This window comes from Meles meles, chromosome 19, assembly GCF_922984935.1.
Source record: "Meles meles chromosome 19, mMelMel3.1 paternal haplotype, whole genome shotgun sequence".
NCBI lineage: Eukaryota > Metazoa > Chordata > Mammalia > Carnivora > Mustelidae > Meles > Meles meles.
The window spans coordinates 50,807,942-50,832,959 of NC_060084.1; the positions used below are offsets into that span (position 1 = coordinate 50,807,942).

General features: G+C 44.9%; 1 protein-coding gene and 1 long non-coding RNA gene across 5 annotated transcripts in view; one reads left to right on the forward strand and one right to left on the reverse strand.

The window, feature by feature from the left end:
- Positions 1–1,669: 1,669 nt before the first annotated feature.
- On the forward strand, positions 1,670–23,563 carry LOC123931798. 4 transcript variants are annotated; one of them, XR_006816303.1, is made up of 4 exons: positions 1,671–1,849; positions 12,550–12,581; positions 19,056–19,187; positions 22,860–23,563. It is a non-coding gene; the product is annotated as an uncharacterized LOC123931798 (long non-coding RNA). The 4 variants fall into 4 exon arrangements; XR_006816302.1 differs by lacking the exon at positions 22,860–23,563 and having other exon boundaries at positions 1,670–1,849; positions 19,056–19,190; XR_006816305.1 differs by lacking the exons at positions 1,671–1,849; positions 22,860–23,563 and adding an exon at positions 2,025–2,095 and having other exon boundaries at positions 19,056–19,190.
- Positions 10,759–25,018, reverse strand: part of LOC123931797 (caspase recruitment domain-containing protein 8-like) — a 35,822-nt gene continuing 21,562 nt past the window's right edge. Inside the window, exons 5-12 of the mRNA XM_045989380.1 lie at positions 21,327–21,382; positions 20,626–20,776; positions 20,034–20,257; positions 19,700–19,962; positions 16,412–16,537; positions 15,912–16,053; positions 14,607–14,651; positions 10,759–11,206 (exon numbers count right to left, since the gene is read on the reverse strand). Of these exons, the coding sequence (XP_045845336.1) occupies positions 10,935–11,206; positions 14,607–14,651; positions 15,912–16,053; positions 16,412–16,537; positions 19,700–19,962; positions 20,034–20,257; positions 20,626–20,776; positions 21,327–21,382 (1,279 nt within the window). The 3' untranslated portion in view covers positions 10,759–10,934. The remainder of the gene's footprint in view (positions 11,207–14,606; positions 14,652–15,911; positions 16,054–16,411; positions 16,538–19,699; positions 19,963–20,033; positions 20,258–20,625; positions 20,777–21,326; positions 21,383–25,018) is intronic.

The following is a 25,018-nucleotide window of genomic DNA, read 5'->3' on the forward strand; positions in this document are numbered from 1 at the left end:
GTCTCAGCCCCTATGCCAAGGAATGGTCTAAGAATGGGTGTGTGACCCAATCCCGGCCAATGGGTCTGCTCAGGGTGGGAGGCTTCTAAACAGTCTCTCGATCCTAAGAAGCCCCAGAATGAGATGGTCAGGCCTAGACCTGCTTGGGAGCATCTTGATAGAGCGTGAGAATGAAGCCAGTGCTGAAGGTGCCAGAGCTAAGAGGTGCCCTCTGTGATCACACAAACACCCCTGAAGGTGGGCGTAGTGCCCATTTTCCAGCTGTGGAAATTAAGTCCAAGAGATTCAGTGACTTGCCAGAGGACACACAACAGAGGGTCCTCCCCAACCCAAACCTCCACCCCTGCATTTACTTTTCTTCCCTCCCTCCCGTCCCTCCTCCCTCCCTCTCTCTTTCAAGAGAGATTGAGAGCGTGCATTGCAGGGGGGTGCAGAGGGAGAGGGAGAGCATCTTAAGCAGGCTCCACATCTAGTGTGGAGCTCTGCATAGGACTTGATCTCACAACCCTGAGATCATACCCTGAGCCAAAATCAAGAGTTGGGTGCTTAACCAACTGAGCCACCCATGCATCCCATGAATGTCCCTACACTTCCAGTGGCTCTCAGCGAGTAGGGATGGGGTCATGCAGGACTGGCTCCCATTCCGCTCTCTCAGGACACCTGCTGAGCACCGCCTTCCACCCCCGCCAACCTTAGTGTCTTCATGTGGAAAATGGCGATAATACTAACTCAGCAAGGCTGATCGGAGAATTTTAAATAATGTACTTATACTGTGTAGTGCATGTTTTTTTTTTTAATTATTATTTTTTTTCCCTTTTTATTTATTTATTTATTTTTTTTTCAGCGTAACAGTATTCATTCTTTTTGCACAACACCCAGTGCTCCATGCAAAACGTGCCCTCCCCATCACCCACCACCTGTTCCCCCAACCTCCCACCCCTGACCCTTCAAAACCCTCAGGTTGTTTTTCAGAGTCCATAGTCTCTTATGGTTCGCCTCCCCTCCCCAATGTCCATAGCCCGCTCCCCCTCTCCCAATCCCACCTCCCCCCAGCAACCCCCAGTTTGTTTTGTGAGATTAAGAGTCATTTATGGTTTGTCTCCCTCCCAATCCCATCTTGTTTCATTTATTCTTCTCCTATCCCCCTACCCCCCCATGTTGCTTCTCCATGTCCTCATATCAGGGAGATCATATGATAGTTGTCTTTCTCCGATTGACTTATTTCACTAAGCATGATACGCTCTAGTTCCATCCACGTCGTCGCAAATGGCAAGATTTCATTTCTTTTGATGGCTGCATAGTATTCCATTGTGTATATATACCACATCTTCTTGATCCATTCATCTGTTGATGGACATCTAGGTTCTTTCCATAGTCTGGCTATTGTAGACATTGCTGCTATAAACATTCGGGTACACGTGCCCCTTCGGATCAGCCCATCAGTAATTTGCCGTTATTATATATCAGGCCTCCCGTTTTCTTTTTGAGAAACTAAAGATGGGGTGTCTGCTGGTGAGGCTGCATGGGAGGGTCTCCCACTGTTTGTCAACCCGGATCAACATCTCTACAGACACTGGCCGGGCTTCCGGAAATACGCCACGCAGGCGTACTGGGGCAACCGGAAGCGCTTCTGCCCCGAGTTTCCCCCGTCAGTGGAGGCTCCTGTGAACCGCGTTGTACCTGGCGGGAAGGGGGAAGACCGCAGCACTAAGTGAGGTGGAGGCAGCGACTTGGGGGGTGGCGAAGTTTGGGGAGACACCGGTCGAATCTGAAATGTACCAGGGGAGCCAGCGGTCCCGTCCGTACCTTGTTGAACTGGGACTCCCTTTCTGCGTCTCCCCTCCTTCGGGTAATGGTCTCACCCGATCCCCGTTCCCGTATGGCACCCCGGGAAACACCAAGTTCCCAGCACAGGGGTGGGAGGAGTGGGCCTGCATAGGGCAGGGACGTTTGCCGGGCGGCACCATCGATCCGGGGATAAATGCTGGGGTGGGGGGAGTGCGGGATAAAGGGGAGAGGCTTTCAGGAGACACTAGTATGAAGACGGGGCGGGGCTTGGAAGACCTCTGTCGAGAAAAGCGGGGCCTCTGGATGGGTGAGCGAGTTCACCGGGTGGGGACGCGGTAGGTGGCGGTGGGCGGACTCACTGTGTGTCGGGTGAGGGGGATAGAAGTGGTTAGGAGAGACCATTGTTTGTGTGGGGAGATTCCGGCAGTGCTTGGGGGTGACCTCCGCGTGTATGAGCAGGGAGGGTCCGGAAGAGTGTGTGCGTCAGGAACTGGTTTGGACTATGCCTTGAAGCAGGAGCTGAATTCTGACCGAGGCTCTGAGGGCATATCCCATATGGAGGGAAGACAGGTGCTAGTGCTCCTTGGCGGAAAAGTTAAGGGCCTACTTAGAGAGGGAGAGGCTGCTGTTGGAATGTAAGGCCCACAGGCAAATACATCGAGAATGATGTGGAGAGGGTGCAGGGGGCTAACGCAGTCCCAGGATGCTGGGGAGCCAGGGGGTGGCCGTGATTAGGAGAGGGGGCAAGATCAGCCCTGGGTGAAGAAAGCCTTCTGGGGCCGTGGGAGTGATGGACTAGAGTGGGAAGACTGGAGGTGAGGAGGCCAGAGAGGAGGCTGGGGTGAGATCCAGAGGGAGAGGAGAGCTGAACTGGGGCAGGGGTTGTGGGGACACAGGGGAGGATACAAGGCAGAAGGAAAACGCAAGAGGGGTGGAGTATAGGGATGACAGGTGGGGGAGGGGGTAGTGAGGAGGAGGAAGAGGAGGAAGACCTCCCTGGGGATCTGGTCTGGTACTGGTGAACCATGAGACTGTCCATGGATGAGGACCCCTGGAAGAGGAATGGGTTTGCAGGAAGACTCTGAGATCAGCGTATATGTCATGTGTGTGAGGGACCAGTGGGTCCTCCAGGAGGCTCTGGAGGGAGGTCCTGGTGCTGTCAGCTGTGATTGGTCCTTGGTACTTGCTGATGGTTGAGCTAGTTGGAGAGAGGGAACTCAAATGAGGAAGGAATCATGCAGTTCCAGAGGCCATTCTGTAAGGGCTTTGAAGGCCAGATTAAGGAACTGGGCTTTCTCCTGTGGGAGCTGGGGAGCCATGGGAGGAATGTGAGCAGGAAAGGGGGAGGAACGGCACTGGAGGTTGGAGAGAGAGACTCCTGTAGAGCCACGTGAGGGATGGGATGCAATGGAGGCAGGACACTGAGGTGGGGGCCGGGGGGCGGGAGGAGGCTGGGCAAGCACATGCATGAGGTGGGTTCAGTGCTGTGGGAATGGAGAGAACAGTGCATATTTGGTGGTGGAGGCTGTGGGAATGTCTGTCACCACTCCCCCACCTGGAAAGGTCTTGGAAAGAGATGGCCTGTCCCAATGCCTAGGGCAGGGAAGACCTGGGAGAACCTCCAACCCCAGCTCTCAAGGCAGGCCATCCAGGTTCAGATCGCAGCTCTGCCACTCATGCCTCGTGACGCTGGCCAAATTACTTAACCATTCTGTACCTCCTATTTATCCTCTATTGAATGGGAGTAATAATCCCACTTCCCGAAGTAGGCTGCACTGATCAGGGAAACCCCAAAACAGAGTAGCACCTTAAATACAAGAGACATACCGTTTTCTCTCACTGAACAGTCTTACATAAGCTGTCCAGGGCAGATAAGGACCCAGCTTCTTCTGTCTCCTCGTTCTGCCATGCTTGAGGGCCTTTTTCACATCTGCAAGAAGATGGCCGCCATCTTGCCTTCCAGGCTTAAACGCCATCATTGCCGCTCACATCTTGTTGGCTAGAGCTTGGTCATACTACCCCAGAGAGATGAAGAGGGTCCAGGACATGCTGTCTTTATTCTAGGTAGAGTCCTGTATCCTGTGAAAATATCAGGGTCACATGTTGTTCCCTGTTCTGGGAGCACAAAGGTAAGTCACTGAGTTCAATGGCCAAGGAGGTGTTAATCTGGTCTCCTTTGCAGGAACCCCCCAAATTCTTGTTCTTTCTCCTCATGAGGATATTGAGGGAGAGGAAAGCTGATGGTCATGAATTTCTCTCCGAAAAGGCAACATCTTTCTTCCAGTCAGTTCTCCTGAAATTGGTGGGGGGGAAAGGGTGTAGCAGAGATTCTGCTGAACTTGGGCTCTCTGGCCAGCCCCACCAGGACCAGGAGACCTGCCCCGACTGCTGGTGATTCTCTGACCTTACACTGGAGGTTGATGTTGGTTTTTTTTTTTTTTTTTTCTTCTCAACTCTGGGTCTTGATAGTTCTGAGAAAACAGCACCTAGTTACATCCCATTATGCAGATGAGCTAAGCGTGGCTTGTGGAGGTTGGAACCATGTAAGGTGTTTTGAAATACATGTAGTTGAGCCAGAAGTGAATTCAGATCTTCAGAGACCAGGCCCATAATGCCATATTGGTAATATGAATCCTTATCTTCGAGCCTCCAGAGGGTCTTTGAAGACATGGAATCCATCCATCCTAGAGACATCCTAAGGGACTGAGGTCCAAAGTGAGGACAGAGGTTGTGGGGACTGCGGATGGGCACAGTGGGCTCTTGCATTTAGGGACAGAGGGAGGGAGGGAAGAGAGTGATAGATACGATAAGATAGTCAATCCATTTCATCCAGTGAATAAGACAGCTTTGCAATCAAGTTGACTTAGTATTAATCCAAGCTCTACTATTTACAGCTGTAAGTTACTTAGTCTCTTTGTATCTCAGTTTGGGAATTTGTTGAAGGGATATAACATTAGCACTAATGACATCAGCTCATTCAACCCTGGCAAGGTAGGTTTTCTTACCCCCATTGTATTGTACTGGGTTCAGAGAAGGGAACTAATATGCCCAAAGCCCACAAAGTTAGTGAGTAGAGTGTCATGCTTCTCACACAGGCATTGGGTAAACATTAGAAACTATGGGGCAGGGGTATTGGTGTTCTCCATGTTGTTGAGTTTGCTCTAGCATAATCAGGTAATGATGGATGCATTAATAGAGGTACAGACACCAGAAGGAAGGGAGTACAGTCCTCTTCTGCTTGGACTACCCGTGATTTCTGACCTCTATTCTACATTCACTGTTTTTTTTTTTTTTTTTTGATCAGTTGGTTGTTTGGTTGGTTGCTTTTTTTTTAAAAACTATATAGAGTGAAATGCACAGATCTTCAATGTCTAGTATGAGTTTTGACAAATATAATCACCTGTGTGACCAAACCCCAATCAGATACGGAACATGTACATCACCCTCTGTCATTTCCTCAGGACATAAGATTGAGAATGTAAGCAAGAGACTGCCAGAGAGAAGAGGGAGGAGTGGGAGAGAAAGAACCAATGTCTGGCAAATTTCAGGGAGGCAGGTTTGGTCACAAAGTAAAGAATGAGTTTGTCATGTCCTTTGGGTTCCTCATTGTTCATTCTGGTAAGGCAGGATGCTGTTTTTCTATCTAGAATTCCCCTCCCGTTGTGTTCCTGGACACACCCACATCCTTCAGCATCAGCATTATTGCTAGGGAAATTCAGGGGTCTTCACTCTTCTCCTTTAGTCCATCATGTGTCAAGTATCCATTACAGGGTGCGACTACCTGGCATTATGATTGTGTGTGTGTCTGTTACACCCATCAGGCTGTGCACTCCTGGAGGGACCATGACTTACTCACTTCTGCGTCCCCAGCATGGGTCAGCCCATAGCAGGGGCCATGACAGTTGTTGGCTGAAAAATCCCATCTCAACGCTCATCACTGGTGCCGTTGTTTATTGAACACAACACATGTCCAGTGTTCTAATGCCCTCCACACATGCCGCATTTATTCCTCACAACAACTACATAAAACACCTGTGCTTGTCACCCATATTCCTGGGAAGCAGAAGCCTCAAGAGGCAGTGTCAGTCCAAATGAGGCACCCCCCGCCCCCCAGGTCAAATACAAGGCTGGAAGGGAGAATGAGAGAAAGAGGAATGGGGGCTGAGCTTTGTTTTTTCTCAGGGAGCATTCAGTAGGATCCATTCTCTCTTTTGTTTATTACACTAACATTTATTGAGTGCCTATGATGTTCTGCAGGTTGAGATTCCAGCAACGAGTAAGACAAGGTGTCTCCCATTATGAAATGTACATCTGGTGGATGGAGACAGACAGATGCTTCCACCTGGACCTCGGTAATGGATATGTCCTGGTTGTCCACATAGCACACATCCCCGGATTTCATTTCTGACGTCCACTCACGCCTCACACATACCATACACGTCATACACATCGGGAGAACCTGCTGCAGACTCCCCACTGAGCCAGGAGCCCGATATAGGATTCAATCCCAGGACCCTGAGATCCTGACCTGAGCCGAAGGCAGATGCTTAACTGATGGAGCCACCTGGAGGCTCCTGGCAGGGTGTTTCTTGAGATGACTGTGTTTGTCTTGGACATGGATGCCTTGGCAAGCAAAGTTTAAGTCGGGCATTTGCACTATCCAAAGAAAAGCCACCTGTGAAGGGTGTACATGAAATCAAAGAAATGCAAATTAAAACCACAATAAAATATCACCTTACAACTGTTAGAATGACTCTTATCAGAAAGAAAAGCAGGGGCTTCTGGGTGGCTCAGTCATTAAGCCTCTGCCTTTGGCTCAGGTCATGATCTCAGGGTCCTGGGATTGAGCGCCCCACATTGGGTTCTCTGCTCAGTGGGGAGCCTGCTTCCCCCCCACCCACCCACTGCATGCCACTGCCTGCCTCTCTGTCTACTTGTGATCTCTATTTGTCAAATAAATAAATAAATAAATAAAATCTTATAAAAAGAAAAGCAATAACAAGTGTTGAGGATGTAGGGAAAAAGAAACCCTCATGCCCTGTTGGAGGGGCGTAGTTGATAGTTGATAGTATGGAGCTCCCTCAGAATATCAAAAATAGGACTACCAGATTGTCCCCACTTCTGTGTATCTCTCTGAAGGAAATGAAATCAGCCTCTCAAAGAGTTACCTGAGCCCCACATTCATTGACACATTATTCACAGTAATGAAGACATGGAAACAACCTCCTTCAAGAACAAAAATTACTAATTAGCTTCATTCAATGATCCATGCATCAGACAGCATCCCTTCTAGTAGAGAGATGCGCTCAGAGGATTGGTACAAAAATGGAAAGGTTTTTAGACAGAAGGAGGCCAGGGCAAGAAATTTACTAGCAAAAGAAAAGAAAGGGGCACCTAGGTGGTTCAGATGGTTATGTGTCTGACTCTTGATTTCAGTTCAGGTCATGATCTCAGGATCCTGGGATCCAGCCCCAGGTCAGGCTCTGCCCTCAGCATGGAGTCTGCTTGAGATTCTCTCTCTCCCTCTCCTCTACATCCCACTTGTGCCTGCTCTCTTACTTTCTCTAAATAAATAAGTGAATACATGAAATATTTTAAAATATATATAAATAAATAAGTCAGTGTTATGCAATCAGAACAAGGAGAGGAGATAATGGGAAAACAATTAAGTCTCAGAGAACCATGGGACAACAACAAAAACCTAACATTCATACCATCAGAGTCCCTCAAGGAGAGGAGAAAGAAATGCAGGATTGAAAAAAATATACTTAGGGGTCCTGGGTAGCTCAGTTAATTAAGCATATGACTCTTGATTTCGGGTCAGATCTTAATCTTAGAGTCATGAGTTCAAGCCAAATCCCATGATGAGTTCCACACAGGTTATAGAGCCTAGTTAAAACAAAACAAAACAAAACAAAACAAAACCTAAAAAAAAGCATTTGCCTTCTGCTTGGGTTATGATCCTGGGGTCCTGAGATGAGCCCCATGTCCAGCTCTCTGCTCAGTGCAAAGTCTGCTTCTCCCTGGGCCCCTCCCCTCACTCACCCCCTCCTGTACTCTCTCTCAGATAAATAAAATCTTTTTAAAAAGAAAAAAAATCTATATCTATATCTATATATCTCCAAGACATGGAAGCAAATATGCATGTGAGTGCACACACACACACACACACACACACATTTAGCATACATGTATATTTAATACATATCTTTAAAAAATAATATTGGTAAATTTTCAAGTTTGCTGAAAAAACATAAACTTACAAATTTCAGGAATTAAGTGAATTCCAAATAGGACAAACCCAAAGAAATCCATACCCAGATGTATCATAATCTAATTATTGAAAACTAGAGACAAAGAAAATGAATCTTGAAAACAGCCAGAGAAAAATGATACATTCCATATAGGGAAGCAATCTAAATGACGGCAGATTTCTCATTAGGAGCCATGAAAACCAGAAATAAATGACTGAAGAAAAGAACTGTCATTATGTTCAGCAAAAATATCTTTCAGGAATGAAAGCAATATAAAGACATCTCTAGATGAAGGGAAATTAAGTGAATCCATAGTCAGGAGATCTGCTTTAAAAGATTTGTGGATGTGCCTGGTTGGTTCAGTCAATAGAACCTGCAAGTCTTGACTTCAGGGTCATGAGTTTGAGCCCCTTGTTGGGTGTAGAGATCACTGAAAAAATAAGCTTGAAAAAAGAATTGCCAAAAGAAGTTCAGTGAAATGTAGAGTATCAGGATTACAAGAAGCACAATATAAAGGTAAATATCAGGGCACAAGTCATAGATGACACTCCTCATAGTTTTTTTTTTTTTTTTTATGAAATAATTGTATTTTTTTCCTTTTTTTTAAATTTCTTTTCAGCATAACAGAATTCATTGTTTTTGCACCACACCCAGTGCTCTATGCAATGCGTGCCCTCCATAATACCCACCACCTGGCTCCCCCAACCTCTCACCCCCCTGCCGCTTCAAAACCCTCAGGTTGTTTTTCAGAGTCCATAGTCTCTCATGGTTCATCTCCCCTTCCAGTTTCCCTCAACTCCCTTCTCCTCTCCACCTCCCCGTGTCCTCCATGTTATTTGTTATGCTCTGCAAATAAGTGGTCCATATACACTATGGAGTATTATGCCTCCATCAGAAAGGATGAATATGCAACTTTTGTATCAACGTGGACGGGACTGGAAGAGATTATGCTGAGTGAAATAAGTCAAGCAGAGAGAGTCAGTTGTCATATGGTTTCCTCATAGGTTTTTAAAACATACTTAGCAATTGAAAGTTAGAAAACGTGGGTATCATTAGGTTTAGTCCGTTAAGTGTCTCACTCTTGATTTCAGCTCAGGTTGTGAATTCAGAATCAAGAGAGGGAGCCCTGCCTCAGGTTCTGTGATCAGCACTGAGTCTGCCTGAGATTCTCTCTCTCTCTGTCCCCTACTCCTCTTTCTACTCATGGTCTCTCCATATCTCTCTCTAAAATAAATAAATAAAATCTTTTTTAAAAAGGAAAGTAAAAAACATAGAGGCCATTCTTCTGATTGGGACCTTATTATATAGAGAGTAATATTGAAAACAACTGGGTCATAAAAGGTACCATGGCCAAAATGGTGCTAAGGTTTCTAGATTCTACTTTAATTCTCACACTATGGATACGAGGAATGACGCATTCAGGATGTATCTCTTCATCTCTAACACAAGCACTAAGAAATACAGAACCACGTACCATAAAAAACACAATAGATAAATTAAGGTGGAATACTAAACACTCCTCAAGTAAGCCTTTAAAAAGCCAAGAAAGGAAAGATAGCCATGCAGCACAAAGGAAATAGACAGAAAACAAGCACTAAAAGGACTCCCCTAGATAAATCCTAAGCAAAAATTATGTTAAATGCAAATGGCTGAACACACCACTTTAAGAGCAGAGGTTGTCAAAACGGGTTAAAAAAAACCCAAAGGCAACTGACCCAACTCTAAGCTGTCTTCCACAAACTCACTTCAAATACAAGGAAATAACTAGGCTCAAAGTCAGAGGATAGCATTACTTATGTCACGCAAACACTGGTCCAAAGGCAGCTGGGACGCATACAAAATGGCAGGGTCCAATGGCAGAACCCCAATGGCAGGCTCTGCCTATTTCTGTGGCATACCTGCAAGGAGGGCCTCTCTCACAACCAGCTGGATGCTCCTCCTTTTCCCCCTCGCTGCTTCCGTGGACACCATTCATCCATACTCCGCCTCTGTAATCCACGGAGCTGTTCCATGAAGTTGTGTGTCCCAGAATGTGCCTGTTCCTGGTACGAGCCTTTATACCAGAGGCCAAAGGTTTTCTGCCAACGTTGGCATTTGCTTCCATTCCTGAGCTCTATTCCATCAAGGGACTTCATCATTCTAGTAGAAATAGCAATGGATAAAATGTTAAAGACACAGCATATTAAAAAAAAATCAAAGCTCATCAATGTCATGAACGTCCCCACAGAGAGTTTTTGTAAGCCTTCCTGGATTCTGTTCTGAGCAGGTAACAGCTCAGACGTAATGTTCACTGAAATTGCTTCTCATGTGACTCAGGAGACTTGGGCCCTGTCAAGTCAAGACCCTGGGCCCTATCAATCATAACCACACCAGGCCTTGCCTTCCTCTGCCCAGATTTCCAAGAAATAGGTCAGTGGGTGAAATAGGAATTTTTTAAATCTGGCTTTAAAAATATTTAGTATTAATATTCCTACTCTCTTGAGATATTGTTGAGGGGAAGATATGAGGATACAGAAATAGGTATCTGCCTAGTTACACATCAGTCCTCAGTAAAACCTGTGTGATGGCTGGGTGTCGCCTGGACCTCTTTAGTCTTGGACACTGAACTCAATATTACATGTCTCTTTAAAAATTTTCCTTCTTTTTTTTCTTTTAAGATTGATTTAATTTACTTGAGAGTGAGAGTGGGAGGAGAGGCAGAGGGAGAGGATCTCAAGCAAACTCCGAGCTGAGTGCAGAGCCCAACGCAAGGCTCTATCTCACGACCCTGAGATCGTGAACTGAGCTGAAATCAAGAGTCAGATGCTTAAACAACTGAGCCACCCAAGCACCCCTGTTTATCCATTTTCAGTGCAGAACACTGAATTCTCTCTTCCTGAGTATTGGCCTGAGTCACTGTTGTAAACTCTGCTGGCTGAGGTAGGACATCAGGTAAGGATCTCTTTGCCAAAGGCTTCTGAAGAATATCTCCAGGGCCTGGGGCCCTTTCTTCTCCACCATCCTCAGCAGGGTCTCATTCTTCCTCTGCCGTGTCGGCAACTGCTGCACCAGCTCCTTCTCTTCCTCAGTGAAAACCTCACTGTCCTGAAGATCATCTAGTACTCCATTCAGCTCCCCCAGCCTGGCTCGCAGGTGCCGGTGGTTCTCCTTCATAAAGATCTCAACTGGACACAAGAAAGAGTTGCAGACTCAGAAAAGGAAAGATCACTTAAGGCGTTCAGGACTTTTGTCCAGCTTAATGTCATGTCTCTCTCTCTCTCTCTCTCTCTCTCTCTCTTATCTTTCTTCCTTTCAGCTCCAGGGGTAATATAGATCCCAACATGGGGCTTGAACCCATGACCCCCAGTCAAGAGCTGAACTGAGATCAAGAGTCAGACGCTTAACTGACTGAGCCACCCAGGCACTCCTTAAAGACATATTCTGTGTGGAGATGTTGCTCATTGTGTTTTGCATGTTGCCCAGATCTTACACACACAGAGCCTATGCAGTCCTGTCCCAAAGAACTCAGGATATGCAGTCCATTCTCAGGGTCTCTGAATTTAGGGAAACTCAATGATCCCTCTTCTTCAATCCCATCCCCTCCATTCTAAGCTTTGAGCACCTCCTCTTCATTACTTTCTGGTTTTCCTGGAACCCTAAAGACAGCTCTATCTTGTTCTACATCGATTCATCCTTCTAACAATCTTCAAGTTCATACATTGGTACGCATGATACCAGAGGTCCAGGTGCAGTAGACTAGCTCCCTACCCTCAAGAGTCTTCTGATAAACTGGGTAGAAAGGGATTTAGCTGGCTAAGTACAACACAGAAGGGACCGGAAGCACTGGAGAGAACATATTTCATGCTGACTCAGGGTGCAATTTGGTGCCTGCATATAATACCTGTGTGACCTTGGCCAAATCACATTGCTTTTTTGTTCCTCAGCTCCTTCAATAAAGGCATGATTGGGGTTTTTGGATTTTTTCTTTTTTTGAGAGAGACAGAGACAGAAAGAGCACGAGCTGGGGGAGAAGGGCAGAGGGAGGGGGAGAGAGAGAGAGAGAGTGATATTTAAGCAAAATCCATGCCCAGCGTGGAGCCTGATGGGGGGCTCAATCTCACAACCCCAAGATCATGACCTGAGCCAAAATCAAGAGCTGGATGCTTAAACTGAGCCACCCAAAAGCACCCAGGCACACAAAAGCATGACTGCCTTCTATGGACAACTCGTGCCTCTAGAACTTTTGGTCTAAACAACAGTGGCTCGGATCATCAATGTCATATGTGGCCAAACCAAACAGCTTAATTTAACGATGTGATTTCTGTGAAGTCTTAGTGTTTCCATTGAAAAGTCATCGGAGGTGTACATTCCGTGACTCCTTGATTTGAATGACTTCAGTTGCTCTCACAGAGATGTTCTTAGCTTAACCTGTTCTTTCTTCCTTGTTTTTACCTCACCCATTTGTTTAGCAACTTCTATCCAATCTTCCTAAATGGACATAAACTTCACTTTTTTTTTCTCTTTCCAGGATGCACTCTGAAACTTTTCAACTCCCTCAAGGTAAGATCTGAGCCCTCTGTCTTATCCTCTCCTAAATCCCTCTAATTTTCCTTTGGAACACATCCATCACTATATTTTGAAATCAGATTTGCTGTTTCACCTGCTGTAGTAAAAACCCCATGAGTGTAGGGTGTGTGTCTGTCTTGGGCTACATTCCATACAAAATTGCTACTTTTGCCATTGCCATGTTCGCTCTGATGCTCCTCCATGCTTCTCTGTGGAAGCCAGCCAAAGTGCACTGACAGGACTAGACAGAAGTGGTGAGTATAATGCACATGTATACGTACCCTAAATATTTAGCATGCTACAGGCATTCAATAAGCTGCATTTGTCACTATGATCATTTTTATCACCATAATTCCAGCTCTTGCAAAATGCAGTTATAGACTTGGGTCAGAAAGGAGGGGGATGACTAGACTTTCAAGCAAAGTCTTCACAGAAGAGTTAATATCAGAGGAGGATTTCGAGGAGTAGGATTCTGGTATTAAATACAAGGTGCCACCAAGTCAAAAGGCAAAGAGGGGGAGAGAGATGTCAGGTTTCACAGTGCATGCTGGCCAGAATGAAGATCTGACTCAAGGCATGGGCTGGCAGCAGCTTCTGAAGGGTGTTCTTGAGAGAGCAAATGAGGGTGGGTTTCATCCTTCTGACACCAGGTGGCAGATAGCTGTGGCTCAAGAGATTGTAGAAGAGGAAGGGTAGAGAGGTCTTCTTGGTGCTACACACTCACCACCTACATAAATCCTTTCAATTTCCTTTGTGAAATCATCTTTACCTCATTCTTTTTTTTTTCAGGCTGCTTATTTTTTTATTTTTAAAGAATATTTTATTTATTTGTCAGAGAGAGAGAGAGAGACAACACACAAGCAGGGGGAGAAGCAAGCAGAGAAGCAGGCTCCCCAGTGAGCAAGGAGCCTGATGTGGGACTCAATCCCAGGACTTTAGGAGCCATGACCTGAGGCAAAGGCAGGCACTTAACCGACTAAGCCACCCACCTATCCCATCTTTACCTCATTCTTAACCAAGATCTGTGATTGGGTTTGAACCCAATTAGAACTCCAGGTGTGGGCTCTGATTTTCTGTAGCTCATCTGCCTCTCTGGGCCCCCTGACCATAACACCAACTGGCCAGGAAGTGGGTTTGTGCCATTTCAGTGTGGCACCTGAGGAGTGAGAGGGATCAGGGGATGTTCCCTTTCTCCTCCTGGATGATCTGTTTTGGGACAGGAGGCCTGTCGCTTTTACTGTGTGGAGACTGACAATCAGAGCCAACAGCACAGAAGGCAGAAGGCAGTCCTCTAAATCATGACTCTTTTTATTTTATTTATTTATTTTTAAAAGTTTCTTCCTTTTATCTAATAACCTCTACTCCCAAGGTGGGGCTTGAGCTCACAATTACCTAAGCTCAAGAGTCACATGTTCTTCTGACTGAGCCAGCCAGGCGTCCCTTGGCTCCTTACTTTGAATAATTTCTTTCCCTGCTACTTATCAACTCCAGTAACCTTAACCAATTCCCAGCTAATCCCTGTTCTCAATTTTCACAACAGCCTCCTAACCCAGCTCCCACTTCCTGTCCATTCCTCCCCCACAGCCGTCCACACTGTTCAGAACAGTGAGTGCATTGCTACCCACCTTTCCTAAGTCCCCCTTTGCCTTCAGCCTAAGGACCAAAAGAGTTCAGCCATCACCCTTCTGCTTTCAACTTCTGTTTCTTGCCTGCCTCTGGTCTCATGTGTCCTCCGTCCCTGTAAAGTTTCATCTCCAGCCATATCAAACTACTTTCACTGAGAGTTCATCAGATACAAGATATTTTCCCCAATAAGACGTGGTTGCATGCTCAGAGTCTGCATATTAAACCCTCCCATGAATTTGCTCAAGTGGCTCAGACTCCTTCTTTGTGTCTGACAGCACTCAGTCTCTGTAACTGAAGAGAAGATAGGATCCCTCACTGAGCCACATCACACCCCTCAAAACCTCCTGAAATCAGACCCATCCCTCTGACATTTGGTGTGGACACTGCACTCACCTGAGTGGGGAGAAGGGGACGAAGCAGCATGAAACTGGAGGTCCACTATGAAAGAAGGGAAAGTTGGGAGAATGAAATAAACTATTTACCTTTATTTAGCTTTTCTTCTCTTCTTTTTTTTAAGATTTTTTAAAAAGATTTTATTCACTTATTTGACAGACAGAGATCACAAGTAGGCAGAGAGGCAGGCAGATTGAGAGAGAGAGGAGGAAGCAGGCTCCCCGCAGAGCAGAGAGCCCGATGTGGGGCTTGATCCCAGGACCCTGGGATCATGACCTGAGCCGAAAGCAGAGGCTTTTAACCCACTGAGCCACCCAGGCGCCCTAAGATTTTTTTTTTTGTAATCTCTACACCCAACATAGAAATAAAACTCACAATGCCTAGGCCAAGAGGCCCAGGTTCTTATGAATGAGCCAGCAAGGCACTTCTGTAGTTTCCCTAGTCTTTGATGTGATGCACTAAAATAATTTAATTCTATTTCCTACGTTAAGGATCCCATTGGAACATCAATATACTAATGGAACCCAAATAAGTAGAAGGTCACTCACTGCCTGGAAATGCATCAGAGGGAGGAGCACTTTTTTCCCAATGTTCTTTCTATTTCTATTTCTAAGCAAATATGTGAGGAAATGTGAAAGCTACAGTAAAATTATCATACTTCTATACATATATTATCTGGGCAAATGTATTTTAGACACAAAATACCACCATTAAATGAGTACATTTGAACAATAATTGAGGATATACTTTAAAAGCTATAACACTGGGATTGTGGTAGTGCAGAATTTATACATTGAACACACATATGAGTTGGGGGAGGTTTGCAGATTGGAGCCAGCATTTGGGAAATAAGTAAACTGTGTTTACCATTAAGCCTTCCACATGCTCTCACATTTTCTTTCCAGAAGCCCTGACGTATTTAAAGTTTTGATAAATTTGTGTCCCTCTTTCCTCAGCAGCTGCTTAGACTCTGTGTATGACAACAATTATAAACTTGGCCAGGAGATAGAGTTAAATCAACCTTCTGCTACTTCTGATTCTTATAATTAGCATCTCCCGTTTACTACCTGCTAGATATGAGAGGGTCCAGTTCTTGACATCAAAGGCATCACTATCCCAGGCACACATGATCACTGCCAACATCTGTTTCAACTCAACATTGACTATCAACTGGCAGTAGATTTATTTTCTTCTCTGGTTTGGGACCATAAACAGACCTTCTCCTCGGACACACTTCACTACAACCAAGGGGAAAGGTGCATGATTCCCCCCCCCACCAAATTTCAGCCTCTTATTTTTACCTACCTGGCTTCACCAAAGTGCACCAGACCAAAGTCTTCTGTCTTTTCTCAGTAACTTCAAGTTCAATTGTTTCCTCTATCTTCCCAGCATAGACTTTAGAGAACACCTGGATTTCTCCAGGACTCCTGTAGGATAATTTCAGCTCCTAGAGGAAAGACACCATTTGACTTAGAGCTTCAGGGGATTGGTGGGGCGAGTGTAAAGGCCTGTTTGCCTGCAGTGAACTGGCCACTGAAATATTATCCACTTACTATACAGTCTCATGGCCGGTTGAGAAAAAATCAGAGGTAAATGGTCAACGATCTTTTAAGTTTACAATTCTAGAAAATAGTATTATTCCATGGAATAATGGCCTTCAGCTTACCTTTCCTCTTATCAGAATATGGTTCAGAGAATAATCACCTGAACTACTGACCATCTACTGGTCTTCTATGTTTTTTTTCAAAAGTACAAAATATTTTGAAACCCGAATTAAATTTGAGTTAGATTTGAATTCTACTGACCTCAGGTATTATTTGCAGGTGAGCTGAACCGGACACAATATAACGGGAAGCAAAATACAGGGGGTCCATGGGGGGTGAGGTCTGCAGACGCACACCGTGAAACTTAGTTTCTTCTTCATCTATTGCCTGAGGAAGAAGCAGCAGAAGCAAATCAGGGAGCAAAGCTAAAAGTAAATAAGCAAAAGTAATGGCACACAAAGTTCTCGGTATATTGTATTAAGTAGCATGTATGATATGATTCAACTGATGTTAAGAGTTGTATATATATATTCATATATATATACATATATGTGTGTGTGTATATAGATATAGATATAGATATATATAGATATTTCTCCGTACATGAGGGGATTTATTTTTAGTTTTATTTATTTTTGATATCATTAGTTTCAGAGGTAGAGGTCAGTGATTCATTAGTCGTATATAATTCCCAGTGCTCATTACAACACATGCCCTCCCCAATGGCCATCACCCCGTTACCCCAATCCCCCTATATCCAATGGGAAAAAGACAGTCTCTTCAATCACTTATGCTGGGAAAATTGGAGAGCCACATGCAGCAGACTGAAACTGGGCCATTTCCTTACACCAGACACAAAACTACACTCAAAATGATTGAAAGATCTAAATGTGAGACAGGAATCCATCAAAATCCTGGAGGAGGACACAGGCAGCAACCTCTGTGGCCTCAGCAGCAGCAGCTTCTTGCTAGACATGTCTCCAAATGTAAGGGAAGCAAGGACAAAAGTGAACTATTAGGATTTCATCAAGATAAAAAGCTTTCGCACAGCAAAGGAAACAGTCGGCAAAACCAAAGACAACCTACAGAATGGGAGAAGCTATTTACAAATGTCTAATCAGATAAAGGACTATTATCCAAAATCTATAAAGAACTTATCAAACTCAACACCCAAAGAACAAATAATCCAATCAAGAAATGGGCAGAAGACCGGGAACAGACGTTTCTGCCAAGAAGACATTCAAATGGCCAACAGACACATGAAAAAGTGCTCGTCATCTCTCGACATCAGGGAAATACAAATCAAAACCACAGTGAGATATCACCTCACACCAGTCAGAATGGCTAAAATTAACAAGTCAGGAAATGACAGATGCTGGCGAGGATGCAGAGAAAGGGGAATCCCTACACTGTTGTTGGGAATGCAAGCTGGTACAGCCACTCCAGAAAAGAGTATGGAGGTTCCTCAAAAAGTTGAAAATAGAGCTACCCTACGACCCAGCAATTGCACTACTGGGTATTTACCCCAAGATACGAATGTAGTAATCCAAAGGGGCACCTGCACCCCAATGTTTATAGCAGCAATGGCCACAATAGTTAGACCAAGGAAGGAGCCCAGATGTCCATCGACAGATGAAGGACATATATATCCAAATATATATTTATACACACACATACACACACACACACACACACACACACACACACACACACACACACACACTAGAATGCTACTTAGCCATCAAAAAAATGGAATCTTGTCATTTGCAAAAACATGGATGGAACTAGAGGGTATTATGCTAAGAGAAATAAGTCAATCAGAGAAAGATGACTATCATATGATCTCACTGATAGGTAGAAATTAAGAAACCATACAAGATCATGGGGGAAGAGAGGAAAAGATGAAACAAGATGAAATCAGAGAGGGAGACAAACCCTAAGAGACTTTTTTTTTAAGATTGTATTTATTTATTTGACAGAGATCACAAGCAGGCAGAGAGGCAGACAGAGAGATCAGGGGTGGGGGGTGTGGGGGGAAGCAGACTCCCCACTGAGCAGAAGCCCAATGTGAATCTCGATCCCAGAACCCTGAGATCATGACCTGAGCTGAAGGCAGAGGCTTAACCCACTGAGCCACCCAGGTGCCCCCCGCCAAGAGACCCTTAATTTAGGAAACAAACTGAGGGTTGCTGGAGGGGAGGAAAAGGTAGAGATTGGGGTTTTGGGTGATGGCCATTGGGGAGGGTAAGTGTTGTAATGGGTACTGGGTATTATATAAGACTGATGAATCACAGAGCTGTACCCTTGAAAGAAATAATAAATTGTATGTTAATTTAAAAAATAAGATAAAAGGTTTTTAAAAAGAAGAAGAGAAAAATGAAAACTATAGGAGAAGGAAAGCATCTCTGTAATATGGTAGCTGGCGTTCATCTGGGGTGGCTGAAGGAAATGGGACGCCAGGGTAAGAGAGACTGACAAAGAACATGAGAGAAGATCCCTCCACGTGTGGTGTCCTCCTGGGAAAGGCAAGAGAGAAAGGGATCCCAGACATGTCTCGTGCAAGTAGAGGGGAGCCTTGTCCTCACAGGAGGGTGCCAAGGGGAGTAAGTCCAGCAGAGAATTAGATTTACAAGTTGGTGACAGGAAAGTGAGGTCATTTCCACCTCATTGATTCTACTGAATCAATAAAGTAGGAGCAAGTGATTGTGTGAGATTCAGGGTCCAGGAAAGAAGAAGGAGCAGCATGGGCCAGGCTGGGAACCAGGGAGTTTCCAGAACAAAAAGAAGAGCCACATATGACTTTCTTTGTTTTTTGTTTGTTTTCTGCTGTTTTCTTTTCCTGTGTACCCCAGGAACAGTCGTCTTTGGCACAAAATATTTTTTCTTGTATTTTTAATACCCACAGTTACTGACAACGCTAATGACCAGCAGGCATGCACCTGTCTCTTCATGGGCTCTAGGAGAATTCACCAATTTTAAGAAAATCAAATGAATCTTCCCCAGCAACCTCTCCACCAAGGCTGAAGGGAGAGAAGAGGTACTTAATCTAGGAAAACATGAGCTCTATGGCGACAACGACCAGCGCCTCTGCTTCAGCAGTAACTGAGGAAAGGGTGGGGGGCTCTGAGTCTTTCACGAATGTGCTGGAGGGAGATGTCCCTGCACAAGAGGAGGATGACTCTGGAGGGGTGTATGTGTACTGGGTGTGGGGGCAGGTGGGTAGTATTTAAATTGGGCACTATTGACTTCAAAATCTACAATGAAATCTCTGCATGACTCCCTCTGCCAGTCCGTGGAAGTCTCGTCTCCCTTTATCCTTCTCCATAAAAGCCAGAAAAGGCAGCTCCATTTTTAGTAGAACTGAATTCCCATTGCAGATTCTTGCCTATGACTCAAGAGTCAGCACCTGCCGATCGACCACATGGAGGGGGATTCATGCTTCTATCAATGAAAGCTGTGTCTTATATTTTCTATTTAATACAGAGACAGAGGTCCAGGGTGATAAGCTGAAAATGTAACTCTCACTTTTCCAAAATCTGCCAGCCTTACCTTCGTTAGCAAGGAGTCACTGGGGATAAGGTACAGGTGAAGTTTAGTATCTTTGGGGTGAAAGTGATAATAGAGCAGTGCCGCGGAAGTGATGGGGACTGAAACACCAGTCCCACTAGCCAATCTCAGCAGGATCCCCATCAGAGAGAAGCTGGGGTTTTCCAGGACGGCATAGAAAGGCTCCACTCGGGCTGGCGCCTCTAGGATCATCCCTTCATCCTTAAAATGGGCAACGTGGAACCAAGACATATCGACCTCATTTGCTGAAAGACAACCGCAAAGGCCATCAGACAATGATCCCCACCATCCCCACGGCCCCCTCTCCTCTCCTTACCTGGCAGGGAGATGATGTGAGGGAGGTGGATTTCAGCAATGACCCCCTCAGGTTCCACGGAGATATCAAACAGTGGGCCTGCCACCATCCACTGCTCCTCGTGCTGTAACTTCATGTGTAGACTCCAAGAATCGAACGCTATCCTCACGGTCACCGCTGCTGTTACCAAGAACCCAAGGCGTGTCGCTGGCCACAGATAAAAGCCAGCCATGGGGAAGTGGACGCTGAAAGGACACAGAGTGATAGTCATGCTGGGAGAAGACCAGGACTTTGATTTAAAGAATTAACGTACAGAGGAATGTGAAGTTTGGGGCAGATAGGGGTTCAAGACCCATCTGTGACTTTCACCACGTTTGAAAACTCTGGGGAGTTAATGGAGCTCTCTGGGCCCCAATTTCTCTGTATTCTACATAGGTAGTAGTTAAAATACTGACTCAGTGCATAGAATACAGAGAATATTAACAAAATTTCCGATGTCTTAAGAGATAGATCACATACCCTATCATATAGGTGTTTACGTGTAAATATCACACAGCATGTATTTCCTTTATATGAGAATTGTATCAAAACAATCAGCATCTTCTATTCTTACCTGTATTTGCTTGCACTCTCATCAATCAACTCAATATCCACATTTCCTTCAGGTCCGACAAACAGATAATTATGACAAGCTGGTTCAGCCCCAGAAAAGAGTTTAGGAGCCTGGAGGGGCACTAGTGTCTCCTCTTCCAAGAAAGTATCTTCTGAAAAATATACATTGCCTGTGTCAGATGTGGATTGTTAGAAAAGGCCTGATCTGAAGGTGTCCTGTGAATTGCACATGTCCTGTTGGGAACCCAGACATCAGAGAGAAGGGTATGAGGGAGAAGGAAAGGGGCGTTGTTCTTTGAATCCAGACAAAGAAAGGCACAAGAATGTTCTTGGTTACTGCTGAAACTGCACCCCCAAATTTAAAAAGGTAGCCAGGCAGGATGGCTTTGGTTGGGGACAATATTTGCCTCAGGCAGGAAGCACAACAGCTAAATTTCTACGTGGTCCCAAGGCGCAGCTAAAACCTAATGCTGCCGGAGAAATGCCAAGTCCATAAAAGGAACAAGTAAAAAAGCTGAAGGAGCAAAGGCACATCCTTTCATCCTGGTGTTACCCACAATCCAACCTGAGGCACCCAGGCCATACCCTGGCTCCCCGAGTGTTTCTGTCATCCATCTGGGAGAGCTTTTCCCCCACACCCTGGAGACCACAAACATTTCCATCAGCCCACTACACAGCTTCATCTCTATATTAGGCAATTACCTGATTCTAGTATCTGTGCAGATTCCTGGTTTTGTGATCCACTGCTACCTGGGGCCCTTGAGTGTCAAAATAAGGAAATGATTAGAAATCAGTTCACAAGGGGTGCCTGACTAACTGTCAGTGGAGCACGTGGCTCTTGATCTTAAGGACACGAGTTTGAGTCCCATGTTGGGTATTAGAAGATTATTTAAAAATAAAATCTTTAAAAATAACAAATCAATTCACCGAGCGAAATGAAGGGGATGTGATTAAAAACTAGAGCTCTTTTGCCCAAACAATGGCCGCTAGCCAGGAGGGGCCATTGAAACTTTCAATTAAATTAAATTCAACTAAATTAAGTTAAAATCCAGCTCCTCAGCTGTACTATCCACTTTTCAAGTGTTTAATACCTACCTGTGGCAAATGGCTACCATATTGGCTGATGCAGAAGAGAACATTTCCATCATCCCAGAAAGTTCTACTGGACAGTCCATTAGACTTTCAAAAAAGAGAGGACTTGGACAAAGTGAGGTTTCTTAACCATATATACGAAGAGTAGAACCAAGGGGACCTCTCAGACCAAATGTGGCTTGGCCATTCTATGTCTTCTCCTATTACACCAGTGTCCAAAGTGGTCACATTTCACTTCTTTTGCTTAAGTTGCCCTGACTGGGCACGTGTCGCTTCAGCTGGTGGTAGTGCAAGGAGCAGAGGCAGCAGGGAACTGGGCTCCCATCTGGGTTTGGGAGATGACTGCTGGGATTTCTGAATCTGGTGGCATTGTGGTCAAGGAGATCTGAGGGGCTATACCTGAGGGCAAGTTAGATGCACACTACCCACCCTGAGTCCTTTACTGTGCAGTCTGTTCACTACCAACAGCGTGCACTGAGTATATTTGCCCGAAGTTGCAAAATGCAGACAGTGCTTAGAGAAAAATGTTCCAAGTGAATTTGCAATACTTACTGCAGAAAATTCACAGAAACAAGAAGCTGGACTTAGTGAGGGTCAAGGCAGAGGAGGGGAAGAGGAAGAGAAGAAAAAGCAGAAGAGATACGGAAGAGGCAAACAAAGGAAACAAAGAAGAAGGTATCACAAAAGTTTAGGATCACCCAAATTCCCAGAGCGAGGAAGAAGCTGTAACAGGGGTCACAATAGCCTTGTGACTTTCAAAACTGATCTTAAAGAAGCAAAGAGAGTGGTGCTTGGGTGGCTTAGTCCGTTGAGCATCTGCCTCAATTTTGGTTCAGGTCACGATCTCAGGCTTGTGAGCTGGATCCCTGAGTTGGGTTCCACTCTCAGCTTGGAGTCTGTTTAAGATTCTCTCCCTCTGTCCCTCACCCTGGTCCTGCTCTCTCTCTCTCAAATAAATAAATGAAATAGAGGCACCTGGGTGGCTCAGTCAGTTATGCATCTGCCTTTGGCTCAGGTCATGATTTCTGGGTCCTGGGATCAAGCCCCCATCAAGTTCCCTGCTCAGAGGGAAGCCTGCTTCCCCCTCTCATTCTCCTTCTGTGCTCTCTCTCTCTCAACTAAATAAAAATCTCTTTTTTTCAGCTAAATAAAAATCTTTAAAAAGAAGAAAAAGATGAGAAGAGGAAGAGGAGGAGGAGGAGAAGGAAAAAATGGCCAGATATAGATAATGACAACATTGAAGACCTTGGAGAAGCAAAGAAGTGATTTTTGGAAAATTTGTCTATATTTAATGATCAGAACTCAGAGTTGATAAGGCAAGAGAGACACAGTCCTTTTAAAAAAATATGTATTTATCTTACATTAAAACTAAACTATGCTCACCCTTGGGATTTGGACTGTTCTGGATGAGGCTGCCTGTTTTTTGTTGTTGTTTTTCTTTTTTCACTGCCAGAGTCTAATAACAGGGAAGGTCATTGTGCTCATGCATGAAATAGAATTTAGTCAAATAAACATTTGGGGCCATTTGGTAAAAAGAAATAAATCTAAAATTAAATAAATACATAAATAAATAAATGGCTCTGATTGATATCCTATCACTGTTGGAACAAAAACACTGAATTAGCAATTGACTCATGGGTAGAATACTGCCCCCATAGCAGTGGTTCCCAAACTTGGCTGCACCTGGGAAGCTTTAAAAATGCCCCAATACATGGGTTGCAGCCCAGACCAATTAAATCAGGGGACTAGAGATGGGACCTCGGCATCATTACTTTAAAAACTTCCCAAATAATTCTTTTTTTTATAGATTTTATTTATTTATTTGACAGACAGAGATCACAAGTAGGCAGAGAGGCAGGCAGAGAGAGAGGGAGAAGCAGGCTCCCCGCTGAGCAGAGAGCCCGATGCGGGGCTCGATCCCAGGACCCTGGGATCATGACCTGAGCTGAAGGCAGAGGCTTTGACCCACTGAGCCACCCAGGTGCCCCCCAAATAATTCTAATGTGTAGCCAAAGTTGATAATCATGATCCATAGGGAGAGCTAGCGGTTCATGAAGCTGGCACCTGGTTGGGAGAAATCTGCCATAAGGCAGGTGGGTATTTTCTAGATGAGGACAACCAACTCTATCCAATCTCTGTCTTGGGGAGTTGTAAAGGTGGAACAAATCAGGACCAGGAGAATCATGGGGCAAGAGTACTAGCTCCTAAGAAGGGTTGTGATGAAAGAGGATGGAAGCACTGGTTTCTGGGGGGTACAACAGTTATTGCATGATTGATGCCTTGGGATCATGAATGTCATCTAGTTTCGCTGATGTTTTCTTAGATTCTCTTGATTTCTTGCTCTATATGTATAATCCTTGATCCCTGAATTCCTCATAAATTCCTTGATATCCCTTCAGCATGAAGGGGATTCACGGAGAAACTATACACAGACTAAGGCTAATAAAAATGCATATTCGGAGAAATGGAGTTATAAGAAAGAATTTGTAGCTCTTTTCTCAAAGGGTTTGGGCAAGTCATGGGAGAGAACCTTGACCTTCCCTCTTAAGTCTTGGTGGTTTGTCTGAGGCTACAAAATCAGCCATGGTTTATGTCAGCCCCATGGGAAGCACTGAGAGGAAATACACTGCCTTCTGTTCTCTCTCTCTCTCTCTCTTTTTAAGGCTTTATTTATTTATTTGACAGACAGAGATCACAAGTAGGCAGTGAGGCAAGCAGAGGGGGTGGGGGGAAGCAGGCTCCCTGCTGAGCAGAGAGCACGATGCGGGCCTCGATCCCAGGACCCTGGGATCATGACCTGAGGCAAAGTTAGAGGCTTTAACCCACTGAGCCAATCAGGTGCCCCGCCTTCTGCTCTCTTACGGTGCTTTTGCACCCTGGGTTCCAGTGGGTGGCTGAGGCTGGGATTTAGGAGGTGGGAGGGAGCCACTGGTGAGTGGGAGCCAGCTCATCCCAGATCATGGGATCTGACTGTTACATTTACCAGGAACTCTGTGGGTAAGTTGTTAAACATGGTTATTATTAAAAATTATATAAAATTTTCATTTAAATAGACCTATATTACAAACAAAGGTAATAAATGCTGAAAACTTAGAACTTCCAATTATTTTAGTATATCTTACTATACTCCATGCTCTTTTGTTTTTAAGTCTAGTTATTTATTTTTTTGTAATCTCCACACCCAAGTCGGGCTTGAACTCAGGGTCCCAAGATCACAAGTTGCGTGCTCCACTGACTGAGGCAGCAAGACACCGCCATACTCTGCTCTCTTGAAGTTATTTCCATCTATGGTATCCGAGTGG